Raw genomic sequence first — 14,378 nt, forward strand, 5'->3', positions numbered from 1 at the left:
TCTCCATAAAATTTTAAGAAACAAGTTGGACATAACACACTTTAAAACTCTAATCACATTCCAACTACTGTCACTTATAATAGAGAGCAGATCTGTTGGCAAATCTGCCGGTGCTCTCTGGTCCAAAAATAAAAGTGTAGAAAAATGTGGCAGATATCAGCCTGTACGAGGTCTGTTCAAACAATTTTGGAACTTTGTCCACAAAATTTTTCTATGCTTATCATTTACTTATTGTGCATGGACTCCTATGAAATATTCCCCTCCATAACTTATACATCACTGCCAATGCCACTTCCACTTCCGGAAGCAGTCTTGGTATGCCTCTTGCTGGATTATGCAAAGCGCCGTTTGCGAATTTTCTTTTATCTCATCTGTGTCTGCAAATCTTCGTTCTTTCAAGGTGAAACTTTGCAAATGAAAAAAAGTCCACAGGGGCCAGGTCTGGAGAGTACAGAGGGAGAGGCAACACAGTGATTTCATTTTATGTGCAATAGTCATGCAGTAACGAGGATGAATGTGTGGGTGTGTTATTGTCATGCAGGAGCCATGAATTGTCCCACCACATTTCAGGCAATTTCCTTCTGAAATGTTACATTCTTCTGCGATCTCTTGGACAGTCAGTCTTCAATTGGCATGCATAATTTTGTTGATGTCCCTGACATGAGCGTCACAGGTAGACATTGAAGGGCATCCTGATAAGGGTCTTCTTTAATTTTCATCAGGCCATTTTTAAACCATGTAAACCATTCATAATATTGAGTGTGGCTTCAGCACTCATCACTGTAGCCTCCCTGCATCATTTGGCTTGTCTCTGTAAAGGTTTTCTTGAGTTTCCCGCAAAATTTAATGCAGACGTGTTCCTCCTCTAACTGTGTCGTCTCGAAATTTGCAAACTGTGCGACACAACATTCTACTCAATTTAACACTGTAACTAACAGATGTACAACAATGAAATTTCTGGTAGTTATACATTAAACACAGGCATGTGCAGGGATGCCAACCACACTTTGCTCCGACACACAACTGGCGAGAAATTACTTACGTTCAGGAATTTTTTGAACAGGCCTCGAATGCCACATGCACCACACATTTAAGAGTCCTCTTGCCAGAGGAAGAAGCCATGCACCAAAGGGCTGAGCACTATACAAAGATGAGTGGAAAGAACCTCATCCTGCCTTCATGGCTGGAAGGAAGTATGCTATGGTCAGATTCTGCACTTCACCAGATATAGTTATTGTCTGTCACTCCCAGCCACAGTTCTTCCCTTTTAGGCACCACTCTGTATATCAACAGTGAGGTGCTAGCTTGCAGGGGAATGGCACACTGAACTACTTGAGGATATTGACATGCTTCCTTGGCTGCTACAAGCACCCTTTGATTTCTCGCAATACCCACGTGCCCTGGCATCCAGCAGAAAGAAATCTTCTTCCCTTCCCCATCCTCTATAGTTGTAAGAGGGTGTCACGGATATTCTGGACTGCTTTATTGCTGGGTACAAGTGTTGCAGAAACTGAAGGACACTCAAGGAATCCGAATGGACAAGGAATTTAGCACTTGAAACACGTCTCATCTGCTCCAGTGCAGGCAAAAAAATAACAGAATAACCTCCTGTTAAGACCTATCCTAAATATAGCTACAGTGTTGTGATTTTCAGTTAAAATATTATAAAAGAATTTATTAAAACATATGCAGGTATGAAACCTCTCCTGTACTGCACTAAAACTAATATTATTTTGGCCCTGTGTGGTAACCAGTGTGGCATGTGGTTAAAACCCTGGATTTGGGGTTCCATGTGATCTACATCAAGGGACTCCAGCAGACACTTTGTGTAGATCCCAAACGATCTCGTTACCCTTCGACAAATGGTAAAGAGACATTCCACAGTGGACAGAGCAACGATACAGTAAGCTGATGAATTGGGAATGGTGAGGAACTTACATGCCTGACACACAATGAGGAGTTGGTACTGGATGGTAAGTGGCAGTTCACTAGTCTCAGCAAAGGGACTAGATATGGGACTGGTCCTTTAAGTGCCCCTGGGCAACCTGACACCCTCATGGCGTACAATGTCAGTGATCTTCAGGTAAGAAGGTCTCACTGACCCATACATTGTGCAGCCATAATCTAGCTGTGATGGCATGGAGGCCGTATAAACCTGGAGCAGATGTGCCCTGTCTGCTCCCTGAGACTTGTGGCTAAGGCACTTGCAAGATATTCAGTGCCTACTGGGTCACTGCCTTCAAGTCCTTTAGGTGTAACTATCTCAACAGTTTGAAGTAAAAAATGAGGCCCAGAAACCTCAGATTCTTTTAAAGGGAGGATGGTATCCCACATACGCAATTCAGATAATGTAAAAAGACAGTGAGAATGATTAAAATCAATCTCTCTCTCTCTCTCTCTCTCTCTCTCTCTCTCTCTCTCTCACACACACACACACACACACACACACACACACACATTTACTTTTCTGCAGAAAATGTAAAACCAGTCTTTTCACCCAACACCTCCTATCTATTCACTGTATGTTGCAACTGGAGGAGAAGCAGAACAACACAAAATCGCCCACAAATAAGGAGCACTTGATAGGACTCTGTGCTGTGAATCTTGTACTGTCAAAGAGGATGATACTTGAAACACTACCCTACATAACACAATTCTCCTGCACAAAACCATCTGACAGCACATCACCTAAAAAGGCATCTTGAGAGGAAGGACTAAATGAATATGGTGAGGTGACCATGAAAGCCAGATTGGTATACCTGACGGAGAATATTGTGCCTCCACACAGAGTCATACATCTTACTAATGTCAAAAAATACCTCCACAATGCTGTTTGCTTAAGAAAGCCTGCTAGATTTCCACCTCTAGCAGAGTTAGGTTGTCGACATTTGGTTGACATGTCCTGAATCTGCACTGAGAGCAGCTAACAAGCTGTCTGATCTCTAATATCCAAACCAGACAATGCTGACCATGCGCTCTGGGGTCTTTCCTACATGGCTCATTAATGCGATGCTTCATTAACTAATGGGACATGTTTAGTGCTTCCTCATTTGAGGAGGCATATCAAAATTGCCCCTCATCCCAAGTCGAGAAAGTGGCTTGACAGCCACATCAAATTAAAACATTGCAAGAGGACTTCCTCTGACATTGTTTGCAAGTGCTGCAGCTTGCTGCACTGGATTTTGTTGTGACCGGGCACCATGAGTGTCAAACAGTACAAAATACAGCTCCCACACGGAGAACGGGCAGTTGTAGGACTCCAAATGGGTGGACTGGAAGTCCAACTCGGGCCTCTCCTTGGTAGCCTGGTAGTCTGTACAGAATGCTTTGTAGTGGCAGTAGTCTGTGCAGAATGCTCTGCCATTGCCTGTACAAAGTCTCCAGGTGTCGTTTGGAGACATCACTGTTTCAATGACTTTACCGCACATATCCAACTGCCTTTACCTGTCATTCTCCTTGTGGCTTCCAATACTTTTGTAGAATTAGTGGAGCAGTTCAGAGCGTCCACGAATGCCTGTCACGACATTCTCTTGCACTCTTTGATGATGTATTGAGCCCTTGCCCTTGCTAATCGATAGACTGCAAGGTTTTCTGCTATTGGGCAGCACTTAAGCCGTGGCAGAGCCGTACTCCTGACCCAGATTACTGAACGACACTAAATCAGTCTTCCAAGGTACAGGTTGCCTCCTAAGATGACCTAAGGAGTTCGGGATGGAGAAGTCAGTGGCAAGGTGGATCACTCAGCTGATGTGGTCCACCAATTCCTGGGCACTGTCATGGCATTCAAACATAGTCAGCTGGCTGAACAGTGTCCAGTTGGTTCTGCTGATCATACATTGTGACTGTCCAACTAGGGACAGCTCCAGCCAGTAAGTGAATGTGATAATGGAACACAATCATTCAATGAAGGTCATCAATGCCTTCCCACTAAACAGAGACTGCAAGGGCTGGAGAGCAGAAAAAGGTTGACGGCTGAGAATGACTCAGTAGCAGCACAGGAACGAGTGGGAGTGCCTGCGTTGAGGATGCACAGCTCTTGAGAGGTCATGTGGTTCTCAAAACCCAACCCCGAGGGCAAGTAGAGACACACATCACAATACATGATGGGCATTGAAGTCAAAGGAAGTTCTAGGAGTTTCAGTTCCTTCACATGTGCCCTGAACCCATTAATGTTTCACTGAAGTATGGGAGCCATTTATCAAGGGGTTTACACTTTCATCCAGTTTCTCTGGCAGGGAGGGGAGCCCACAATTCTCTTGAAGCATAATGAGTACCCCAGGCCAACATCAAGGTCCATCGGTTCAGCAGATAAATCATGAGAGATACCACACAGAAGGACATTGACATCATCTAACTGTTCACTTCCAATCTCTGTCAGTCGTGAATCTTTTGATTTTGATTTTTCGGCCTGGGGGGCTTTAGAGCTGCAATTGTGGAAGTGGTAGTATCAGAACTGGAGGGTGGACCAGACTGAACCTCTGGAGGGGCAGAGAGCTCCGCAGCGTTGGCGACCAGTCTTTTCTGATGCTCTGGGAAGGGGGGTTCAAAATAACTGCAATAGCACAAATGCACTGACAAATACAGGTACTAGTGATGATACTAGCAACCTCTGTGTAGCAGCACTGATTTTCTGAATAGGTTTTTTAAGAGCTGAAGCAAAGAAAGTAGTGAAGTGGGGGGCAGCATGGCCATACATCTTTTTGGCCTTACCAAATGGGATGTGTTCCATAGTTTTAAGGTCTTGTATTTTCCATTCTTCAAGATATATGCTGCAGTCTGTACTCCAGACAGGAAAATCTGCAGAGCAATTCACACACTTCAAAGGAGATGAATGAATGGCTTTGTCGTGGGTGGCCTTACCATATTTGCCACAAGTGGCTTCTGCCTTACATTCAAGAGTAATGTGCCCAAAGCACTGGTATTTAAAACAGCGCACTGGGTTGAAGACATGAGACCACACATTTAAGCAAGGAGAACCTGCCTTGACACACTGGCAGTTTCAAGCTATTGAAAGTGAGGATTAATGAGTCACATTTGAACAGATTGCCAATCACCCGTTTCATGACATACTGCACATCAACAATGCCTTCTTGGGCACACTCAGCTTTGTGAATGACCATAAGATCCCTGCGCGACACAAAGTCTTTGCTGTAGCACAAGGTGGTGTGTAGCTCAATTTCAGTGGAACATGCCTAGAGGCTTTTTGCGTTCTGCAGGTTTGTTGCTTGTTAAGAAATAGAGGTTTCAACCAATAGTACCCCATTGCACAAATGCTTGACAGATTTTAATGTACCTGCTGTGTCCTGTAAACCATTTTGAATATAGAAAGAGGAAACTTTCTCAAAGCTTCCCTCTCATCATTTAAATATTAAAAACACATTCTGATGCTCAGCATGCTTTCTGTTACTAAAGACTGAACCACCCAGAATAAATCTACAATGTGGAGGACTCATCATACAAGGCGTCTTGAGAGATGGGGTGTTGATACCTACCAACAGTATATCCATTCACAAGATAAGTGGGATACTGTGCAATGAATGTAAGTGGTGCACAAGGACAAAGGAAAAAGTTTTCAGCTAAATGCACTTAATTTACAATGAAATGCTCTTTTAAGTCAATTCTAAATAGCCATTTATACCTACAGGGGCTGTAGCCTCTTCATCATACTTAATGTGCTTTCTAACCATTAATTTCTTCACATGTAGGAATAGGTAGCACCACAGAATGTCAAATCTGATGAATTATCTCAGCACTGAAACATATTTGAGGGCAGCTGAATTATCCTAATTAAATACGATTTTTCTTTACATCATGCAACCCGGATGTCTGCCTGTAAATTTTTTCAGTCTGTTAATCCAGGAGGCTTGCATAATATCTACAGGTTTTTCTTACTGTTTGAAAAGCAGTCAATAAGATAACTGCCTTTTTCATTCTAGGAAACACTGCTCTTAGCCATTTTGGCAGAAGAAACTGATTTTGCTTATTCCGGTGTGGAGCCACTAGGCTCCAACCACAGCCTTGATTCCTTTTTCATTTCAGACATGAAATTGCAGGCCATTGTCTTATCCATAGTAATAAACTGCAACATGGAATCAACTGGACTCCTTATCAACGGTCAAAAAATTACTGAAACACTAAGTATCTCATTTTCTTTCAGGCACCATTTTACAAGTGCAGTACTCATCTTGCAAAGCTCCTTTCAGATAATTTTTCCACATAAGAAGTACTGTGTTCTTTCTTCTAATATGTCTATTGCATCAGCTATTTTATATAAATATAATCTCAGATCATCCAGTACTATACTGTGGACACTCTCTTTTCACATTTGGTTGGTACAGGAATGTCCTTCGTGTGAAATGACTTTAAAAAAAGAATGGGCACAACAGAAAATGAACGGACATTAGTTGGGACCATACACATATGTACCTACTTTATTTATTGCTATTTTGGATGGGCATTTTACTTGGCAGGCATTTGTTGGTTGGAGAATGGGCATAGTCCGAAACTAGTCACCAACTAAATAAACATCAATTTTAGTTCTACCTCTGGCTGCCTCCTTTTGCATCAAAATACAGCTGCTCATTTCCTAACTTCTGAAAAATGAAGGAGCAGATTCCTTACAAAATGTCAACAATTCCGGAAGGGTATGTCTTTACAATAAACTCTTCAAATAAAAAGAATTTTATGATGCCTTGGAATTTTATCTCCTTCCCACAAACATCAAGTCTACCTTTCAAAAAACAGTATTAAAAAACCTAATAATCAACTCCGTCTGACCAGGCCTTGGAAAGACTCAAAGGTTCTGACAAACTCCATGTCATCCTCAGCCAATAAGGATCATCGGACGTGGATATAGAGAGGCGTGGGGTCAACGCAACAGTTTCCTGGCATTTGTTAGTTGTTGTGACCTGGAGCGGATGTTACTCAGTCAAGTAGCTCCTCAATTGACAACTTGCGCCGAGTGCATCCCGGTAGATCAACAGCGCATGGCGGCCTAGATGGTCACCTATCCAAGTGACAACCATGTCTGACGACACTTAAAACATGCTTCATTTAGACTGTGTATTTACACAAGCTCTATTGAGTGGAAAAAAAGAGGTTTTAGTCATCATTTGGCTGCTGTTATTGCTTTTGTAGCGTCTTTAGTCCAAAGACTGGTATGATGCAGCAGCTTTCCATGTTAGTTTTTCCTGTGTAAGATTCTTCATCTTTGTATAACTACTGCAGACTTACTATATCTGAACCTTGACCTCCCTCTACAATTACCCCCTGCCTCACCCCTCCTGCCAGTACCAAACTAACATGTCTTTCACGTATCAAGTTGTGCACTATCAACCAATTCCTTCTTCTAATCAGGCTGTGCATTAAGTGTCTTTCGTCCTTAATACAATTCAGTTAAATCTCATTAGCTTTTGGATCTACCCACCTAATCTTCACCATTTTTAATTTTTGAGCAATTAACAGCAAACATTACAGTTCTTAAACAGGCTTTTAATACCTTCGTTACATTATTATGATGACTGGAAAATGAGAAAAAGTAATAAATGTTGTGGAAACATTTGTGACAAGCCTCCTTTCTTTCCTTTCTATCTGATACTGCTTCAGTAGCCCTGCACGTTTTATCTAGGAGTTTCTTGTGTTTCACGAATGCAAACTTTTTCTTATTTTGCAGACTTCATATAACACAAATGTACACTTACCTTCTTCTGTAATGATCCTATAGCTTCCACAACACTTTCCGCTGACATTTCACAAGTAATTGGTAATCTGCCCTTAACCCTTATATGTAAATATTCTTTCCAGACTTCACAATCATCCACAACTTGATATGTCTTGCTTACATATTTGTTATTAATGTTCATGTATGCCTTCAGCTCATTTGTTTCATCTCTTACACACACTATTAAAACATGGTGATCCAGCTGACTGGTGTTCTGAAAATAAATTTATCAACCACAATTAGACATTCTTTCTTCAGGAATAACTCTGACATATTCTGAAAACACATTTTAACCACTTTTTCAGTGTAGTACAAAACAAATACATATTTACTTACATTAACTCTTATATATGCTTTAAGTAAAGAACAAACTGGACACCAACAGAAGTTTTGAAAAAAGTGGATTCTGATCCACATAAAATTGTGACATAGTATCATCCAATTAAGATTATTAAAAGGGATGTGACATTCTCATCACCCTCTGTAAGGTATTCAGTTACTTTTCCTTGTGTTTATAGCACAGAATATCACTTTGGAACAGTAATGTGTTACCAAACTGAACATCTACCTAGCCGATAAATGATGATTGTGACATGTGAAAGCACATTTTTATTAGATAAATATTTTAGAATTCAAAATGTTTGGAGGTTTTTGTGATATACGAAGATATTTGATTTGTCAAGCGCTCAACTTCATGGTTATCAGTACCCGTACAAATTCCCAATCTTTGTACAGTCCAGCCTTGCCACTTTCATAAATGATGATGAGTCTCCGGTTGGAGAAAACCCCGACCCAGCCGCCAGGAATTGAGCCTGAGACCATGTGATCCAGTGACAGCAAGCTAGCCACTAAACCACAAGCTGAAAACATTTTGCTGTGATTGTCTGTGCATTTGCACAGATACAGATACACACTGCATGTCTTCACATTGGGACGGTGCAATTTTATTTTACCACAAGTTGCAGTACATATTGGGCATGGTATCTGGTCTATGCTTCGACATCCTGGTTTGGAGTAGCGAGGTGCACAACTGAGTACAGGACATGTCATGACAATGCTGGAGAGATCAAAGTGGACAATGGACATTGAGAGAGCTCTGTCAAAAACTGTTTACTCTGTTATTGTGTCTCAAGGTGTCAATTTGACATTTTACATTGAGATTGAGTGAGCCTTGTAGTGTTTCTTCTGAAAAAAATATCAATATGAGGAGCTGCTCTATTTGAGAGCAAGAATGTATGTCACATTCATTGGAGAAGTGTTGTATTTCTTTACAAAATTGCATATTACGCTAAGCTTTATTCTTTCAGTTACAGATGGACAATATGGAGAAGAAGCCAGAGCTTTTTAGTATTTTCAGTCATGAAGAAATAAAATGGTGAGCTAAATAACATCCTGTAACTGCAGCTCATCAGCAAATTAGTCTTCTACATTGAGTGAAACACTTCAGATGAAACAATAACATTACTGTTTTTTACTTTCTTATTTATTTTGAAGTGATTGGTTAATGTTAACTTGGTGCCTTGAACAATTGCATTCGGTATTTAGAAACTGTTCTCTTGCCATGACCACAATTTTTCATCAGACCAATAATCCAATCGTGGAAAAAAATCCCTCAAAGCTGAACACCAATCTAAGTTATCCAGCAACAGCTGCTACTGACGGAAACTCATTGATGGAACATGGTGAACAAATTAACTGCAACTGTTAGTGTGTTCTTGGGATTGAATCCACAGCAATCTACATGATTTTCCAAGAGACTTTTCGTGACACGGAGACTTGCAGAGAGTAGGTAACTTTTCATGTAATCCAAAAATAAAATCTTTAGTTTTTGTATTTCTGTAAACAGTTACTTGATAAGTTTTATTTCATCTGATGAAAATCCTATTCAGCACTGTGACAAACAACAAATTATGACTGTACCACAGTGTCCCAGGGAACAAGCAGCAGTTATGTTTCTGGATCTCCTTGTATGACACTCATCTGACAAACGTGGGACAGTAAGTAACGGATTTAAAATATCGATCAAGACAAGGTGTTAAAACCAAGAAACGAAAAAGAATAAAGAGGAAAAAAAGGTGGAAAGGGTAGAGACCAGGCCAGGTCACCCAGCAAGGGCCGCCAAGCAACCGCTGGGGAAGGTGAGGCTGGGATCCAGAGAGGGGTGCCCCACCCACCGCCCAAGATGAACAGAAACTGCCTTCACGAGCAAAATGTAACACCAGGTCAGCTGAGTTGGTGTCATCTGCTAGCACCAGAGGTAGCATGTTAGGAAGATTAAGATGCTGCCTCAAAGTAGCCAAATTATGGCAGTCTACGAGTACGAGGGCCACCATCAGGTGGGCTCTGCATCGGCTGCGAGTGGCACCCTCACACTGGAGAATGTGGCCATGGGTCAGTCAAGTGTGGCTAATGCAGAGTCGACAGAGGACAATGGATTCCCTGTGAGAAGCATGTAGGGAAGAGTGCCACACAGTTGTTGTCTCCTTAACTGGCCTCAGTTAGTTTGGGTAGATCAGAACACACCATTCTGAGTTTCAGACTGACAGCAATTTATGAGTTATAAATGGCTGAAGGTACAGTTCTGGGACCCCCATTTCCAGAATTGATATCTTGGTGGCCAACTGGTCAGCTCATTCATTTCCCAAAATCCCAACATGACTGGCGTCCGAGCAAAAACCACTGGCTGCCCAGCTTGATGTAGATCAGAGACGAGATCCTGGATAGCTGTAACCAATGGGTGAGGAGAGTAGCACTGGTCTATAGCCTAAAGGCTACTAAGGGAGTCACTACAGATTAGAATACTCTTGTCCATGCAAGAATGAACATGGCTAATGGTTAATTTAATGGCCATCAATTCAGCAGTGAAGACACTGCAGCCATTTGGCAGAAAGTGGAGTTCACTGCACTGTGTATGTGTGTATGCAACGCCTGTTTGTCCGTCGGCTGTTGAGCCAACGGTGAATATCACATCCGAACTCGTATACTTCTTAAGGACAGTCAAGAATAGGCAGCAAAAAATCATGGGGTCAACATAATCTTTTGGACAAAAGAAGACTTCGAGGCAACTCTGAGGTTGGGGCACGCCATGGGGCAGATGCGATGTCTTCCTGACCAGAGGTGACAAGGGAGGAAGTTGCAGTTCCGAACAGAGACACTGGATGCGTACAGCAATTGTAAACCCAGTTCTGGGTCGCTGCTGTGAGAGTTGGAGCTCCCTTCCAGGTAAAAGGACACAGTGGTTAGGCACCTGATAGGTACTGGGGGGACTCCAGTCTTGACTAGTAGGCTGTTCAAGGCACTTGTTCAGAGGGCTCCTGTCGCACGTCACACCCAAAAATAATGAGTAGGGTCCAGTATTCGAAATGCTGAGGGTGATGCTGAACCTTACGTAAAACTCCCCTAGTCAAGACAGGACAGATAGAGCAATCTGCACCCCAGTTAGTGTTCCTGAGGCAGCAAAGTTTACTGAGGTGTTGCCAGCACTTTTGCTATGTTGGTGAAGGTGGGAAAGCCACATCAGTAGGGAATCAAAGACTAGTCCCACAAAGTGGTGTGTCTCAACTACAAGAAGTAATTGATCGTTTAGGTACAGCTCTGGGTGTGGGTGGGCACTACAACAGTGACAGTATTGCCAGCTTAAAATTGGAAGGAATGGGTGAGAGCTCATGACTGTGTCTTTCGTATGGTGCCCTGTAGGCAATGCTCAGCAACAACCATACTACAGGAGCTATAATAAAAGCAAAAACGATTAGCCTATAAGCAGGGCAATACTGAAGACCCCACAGCTGCCACTAGACCATTGATGACTACCAGAAAGGGGGACGTTCAATAAAAAGCCCTGTGGGATCTCATTCTCTTGGATATGGGGTGTACTGAGTGAAGCACCCATCTGAATCCAGAACATACAGTGCGAGAGAAAGTTCTTGACGAAAATCGGAAGTGGGCCCCGGAAACACCATTCATGTAATGTACTAAGGATGTGATGATGCCATGTCACGTCATAAGCCTTCGGTAAGTCGAAAAAGACAGTGATAAGGTGCTGACGAGGTGCAAAGGCTGTCCAGATGGTGGACTCCAGGTGAACCAAATTATCAGCAGTGGAGTGGCCCCTGCGAAAACCATTCTGAGTTGCAGCCAAAAAGGCCCTGAGACTCACTGAGGCAATGCAGCCACTTGCTCACCATGCATTCGAGCAAATTATAGAGAACATCAGCAAGGCTGACTGGGTGATAACTGTCCATCTCAAGGGGGTTCTTACCCGGTTTCAGTATCAGAACTATTGTGTTTTGCCACTGAGCTGGGAACTCACCTTTGTTCCAGATCTGATTAAAGAGTGCAAGACTGTGACACTGACAATTCACTGAGAGATGCTTCAGCACTTGGTTGTGGATGTGGTCTGGCCCTGGGACCGTATCAGGGCAATGGGCTAGGACAGAGTTCCGATTCACTGAATGGAGCATTATATGGCTCCAGGTGGTAGGTAGTGACAGACAAATGCATTCACTCCACCTGCTGTTTTATGAGCTGCAAGGCAGGCTGGCCGATGCATGTGTGTAATGCTCAGCAAAATGTTTGGCAATAGTATCTGGATCAGTATAAACAGCAACATCTAAGGAAATACTTGGTACATCTGCAAGGGACTGGAAGCTGTAGAGGTGTTTGATCCTTGCCCATACCTGTGACAGAGAGGTATGTGATTCAATGGTGGGAACATACCATTACTAGGATTCTTGCTTTCGTCATTTTGTGAGGTAGCGAACATGGGCACAGAGCCGTTTAAAGGCAATGAGGTGATCTCTATGGTCCACCAGTGTACTGCCTTCCAACAGGGGGATCCCGAGCAAGAGTGGAAGGCTTCTTTGGTTCCTAAAAAAAGAATGGCTGTCTCATATGCTGAACAGCCACATCTATACTGTCTTGTGATGGGGAGAGAAGGACGACTGCAGAGGTGAACCTGTCCCAGTCAGCATTCTGGAGAACCCATCTGGGTGGGTGTCCAGGGAAACAACACTGAGTGTGGGACAGGAAGATCGGGAAGCGGTCACTACCACACAGGTCATTGTGGACTCTCCAGTGGATAAATGATAGAAGATCAGGACTGAAAAAGGAGAGGTAAATGGCCGAATAAGATATGTGTGTGCGGGGGGGAGGGGGGGGGGGACCAGAGTTCGAGAGTCAAAGATCGAGCTGTGCCAGTAAAATTTTGATGTCCTTACAACAATTAGAGCTCATTTTTCCACCCCACAAACAGTTATGGAGGTTGAAGTTGCTCAAGACTACAAAAGGTGGGGGTGGAATGCAGACAGTACATCCTGGGATACGACATCATCAGGAGGGAGATAAACATTAAAGATGGTACCATCCTGCTGATGTGCCAGTGCCTGCACAGACACAGCCTCCAAGGGTGTATCAAAAGGCACAAGGTCACTGTATACAGAGTCCACCACGTATGTACAAACTCCACTCGATATCCTCTCATAGCTGGTATGATTCTTAAAATAATCTCAGTAGGCACGAAGGGCGAGGGTCTAGGTTGCTGGAAACCATGTTTCCTGGATGGTAATCCAGAATGCAGGGTATATGCTTAAAAGCAATCAGGTGGTGGAAAAATCTGTGACACTTCCACTGGAGGATCAGTCTGCCTCAATGCTGTGAGGTCATGAAATGGTCAGGGGGCAGATTATGACCCAGTGTCAAGTGTTAACACCAGGTGAGATGTCAGGGGATCCACTGATATAGGTCCTGTGGCACACTGCCTGAGGAGATCTGGTGTCTCAGCGGCCACCACAATCTCCACGTTGGGCACTGAAGGAGTACATGTAGAGTCCGGTGATGTAGGGGCAACTGGAGTTTACTTCATGGTAGAGGACTTCTTTTTGTCCTCCTCCTCCTCAGAAGATGAGGACAGAGAAGGCTTTCCTGAATTGGTTTCAGGGCAGAGGAAGAATGAGAAGTCCGACAGCCTGCAGGCTGCGATTCATTCAGCCACTGGATAGTGTCTGGCTACGGGCCAGCAGGAACCATGGAAGGAAGGGTCACAAAGCCCCTCTTCCTAGCTAGAGAAGCTGGAGGAAGATGAGGTGCCTCCAGCTGATGGTGTTCCCAGCAGGTGGGGAGCCAATGCTCCCGAAGTGGGTGTTGTGGATGCACCAGAAGGGCTCCCAAGCGCCTGGGGAACAGGTATCATCCGGCAACTCTGAGGGCTCACCATAAGAGATTCAACAGAGGAAGGTAGCATTGACAGAGAAGGTGACACAGTTGCAGCTGTAGCATAAAATTGTATCACTTGTCTAGGATTAAAAGCTCATACGTTTTTCTGACCTCTTTGATATGTGAGCTTGTCCAGGGTCTGATAGTCCTGGATTTTCTTCCCACACTTAAAAACAGAGCAATTTGGTGAGCAGGGAGAGTGGAGCTCGCCACACTTTATACTGACGGGAGGTTAGGCACAAGGAACATTCACATGCAGCAGACGGATACAATCCCTACAGACAGGGGTAGCAGTGCAATGGGAAGGCGTATGTCCAAACTTCATACACCTGAAGCATCTCGTACAAGGAGTAGTATATGGTTTCATGTAACACCAGTAGACCATCACCTTGACCTTCTCAGGCAATGTACACCCTTGAAAGCCAAGATGAAGGCCCCAGCAACAACT

The 14,378-nt window shown here is 43.5% G+C and overlaps 1 protein-coding gene across 1 annotated transcript in view; it reads right to left on the minus strand.

Moving 5' to 3' along the window:
* Nucleotides 1-14,378, minus strand: part of LOC126095258 (ufm1-specific protease 2) — an 81,175-nt gene that overhangs the window by 41,773 nt on the left and 25,024 nt on the right. The window contains exon 3 of the mRNA XM_049910014.1: nt 7,701-7,934. Within this exon, the coding sequence (XP_049765971.1) occupies nt 7,701-7,934 (234 nt within the window). The remainder of the gene's footprint in view (nt 1-7,700; nt 7,935-14,378) is intronic.

The sequence above is a fragment of the Schistocerca cancellata genome, chromosome 8, assembly GCF_023864275.1.
Source record: "Schistocerca cancellata isolate TAMUIC-IGC-003103 chromosome 8, iqSchCanc2.1, whole genome shotgun sequence".
Classification (NCBI taxonomy): Eukaryota; Metazoa; Arthropoda; class Insecta; order Orthoptera; family Acrididae; genus Schistocerca; species Schistocerca cancellata.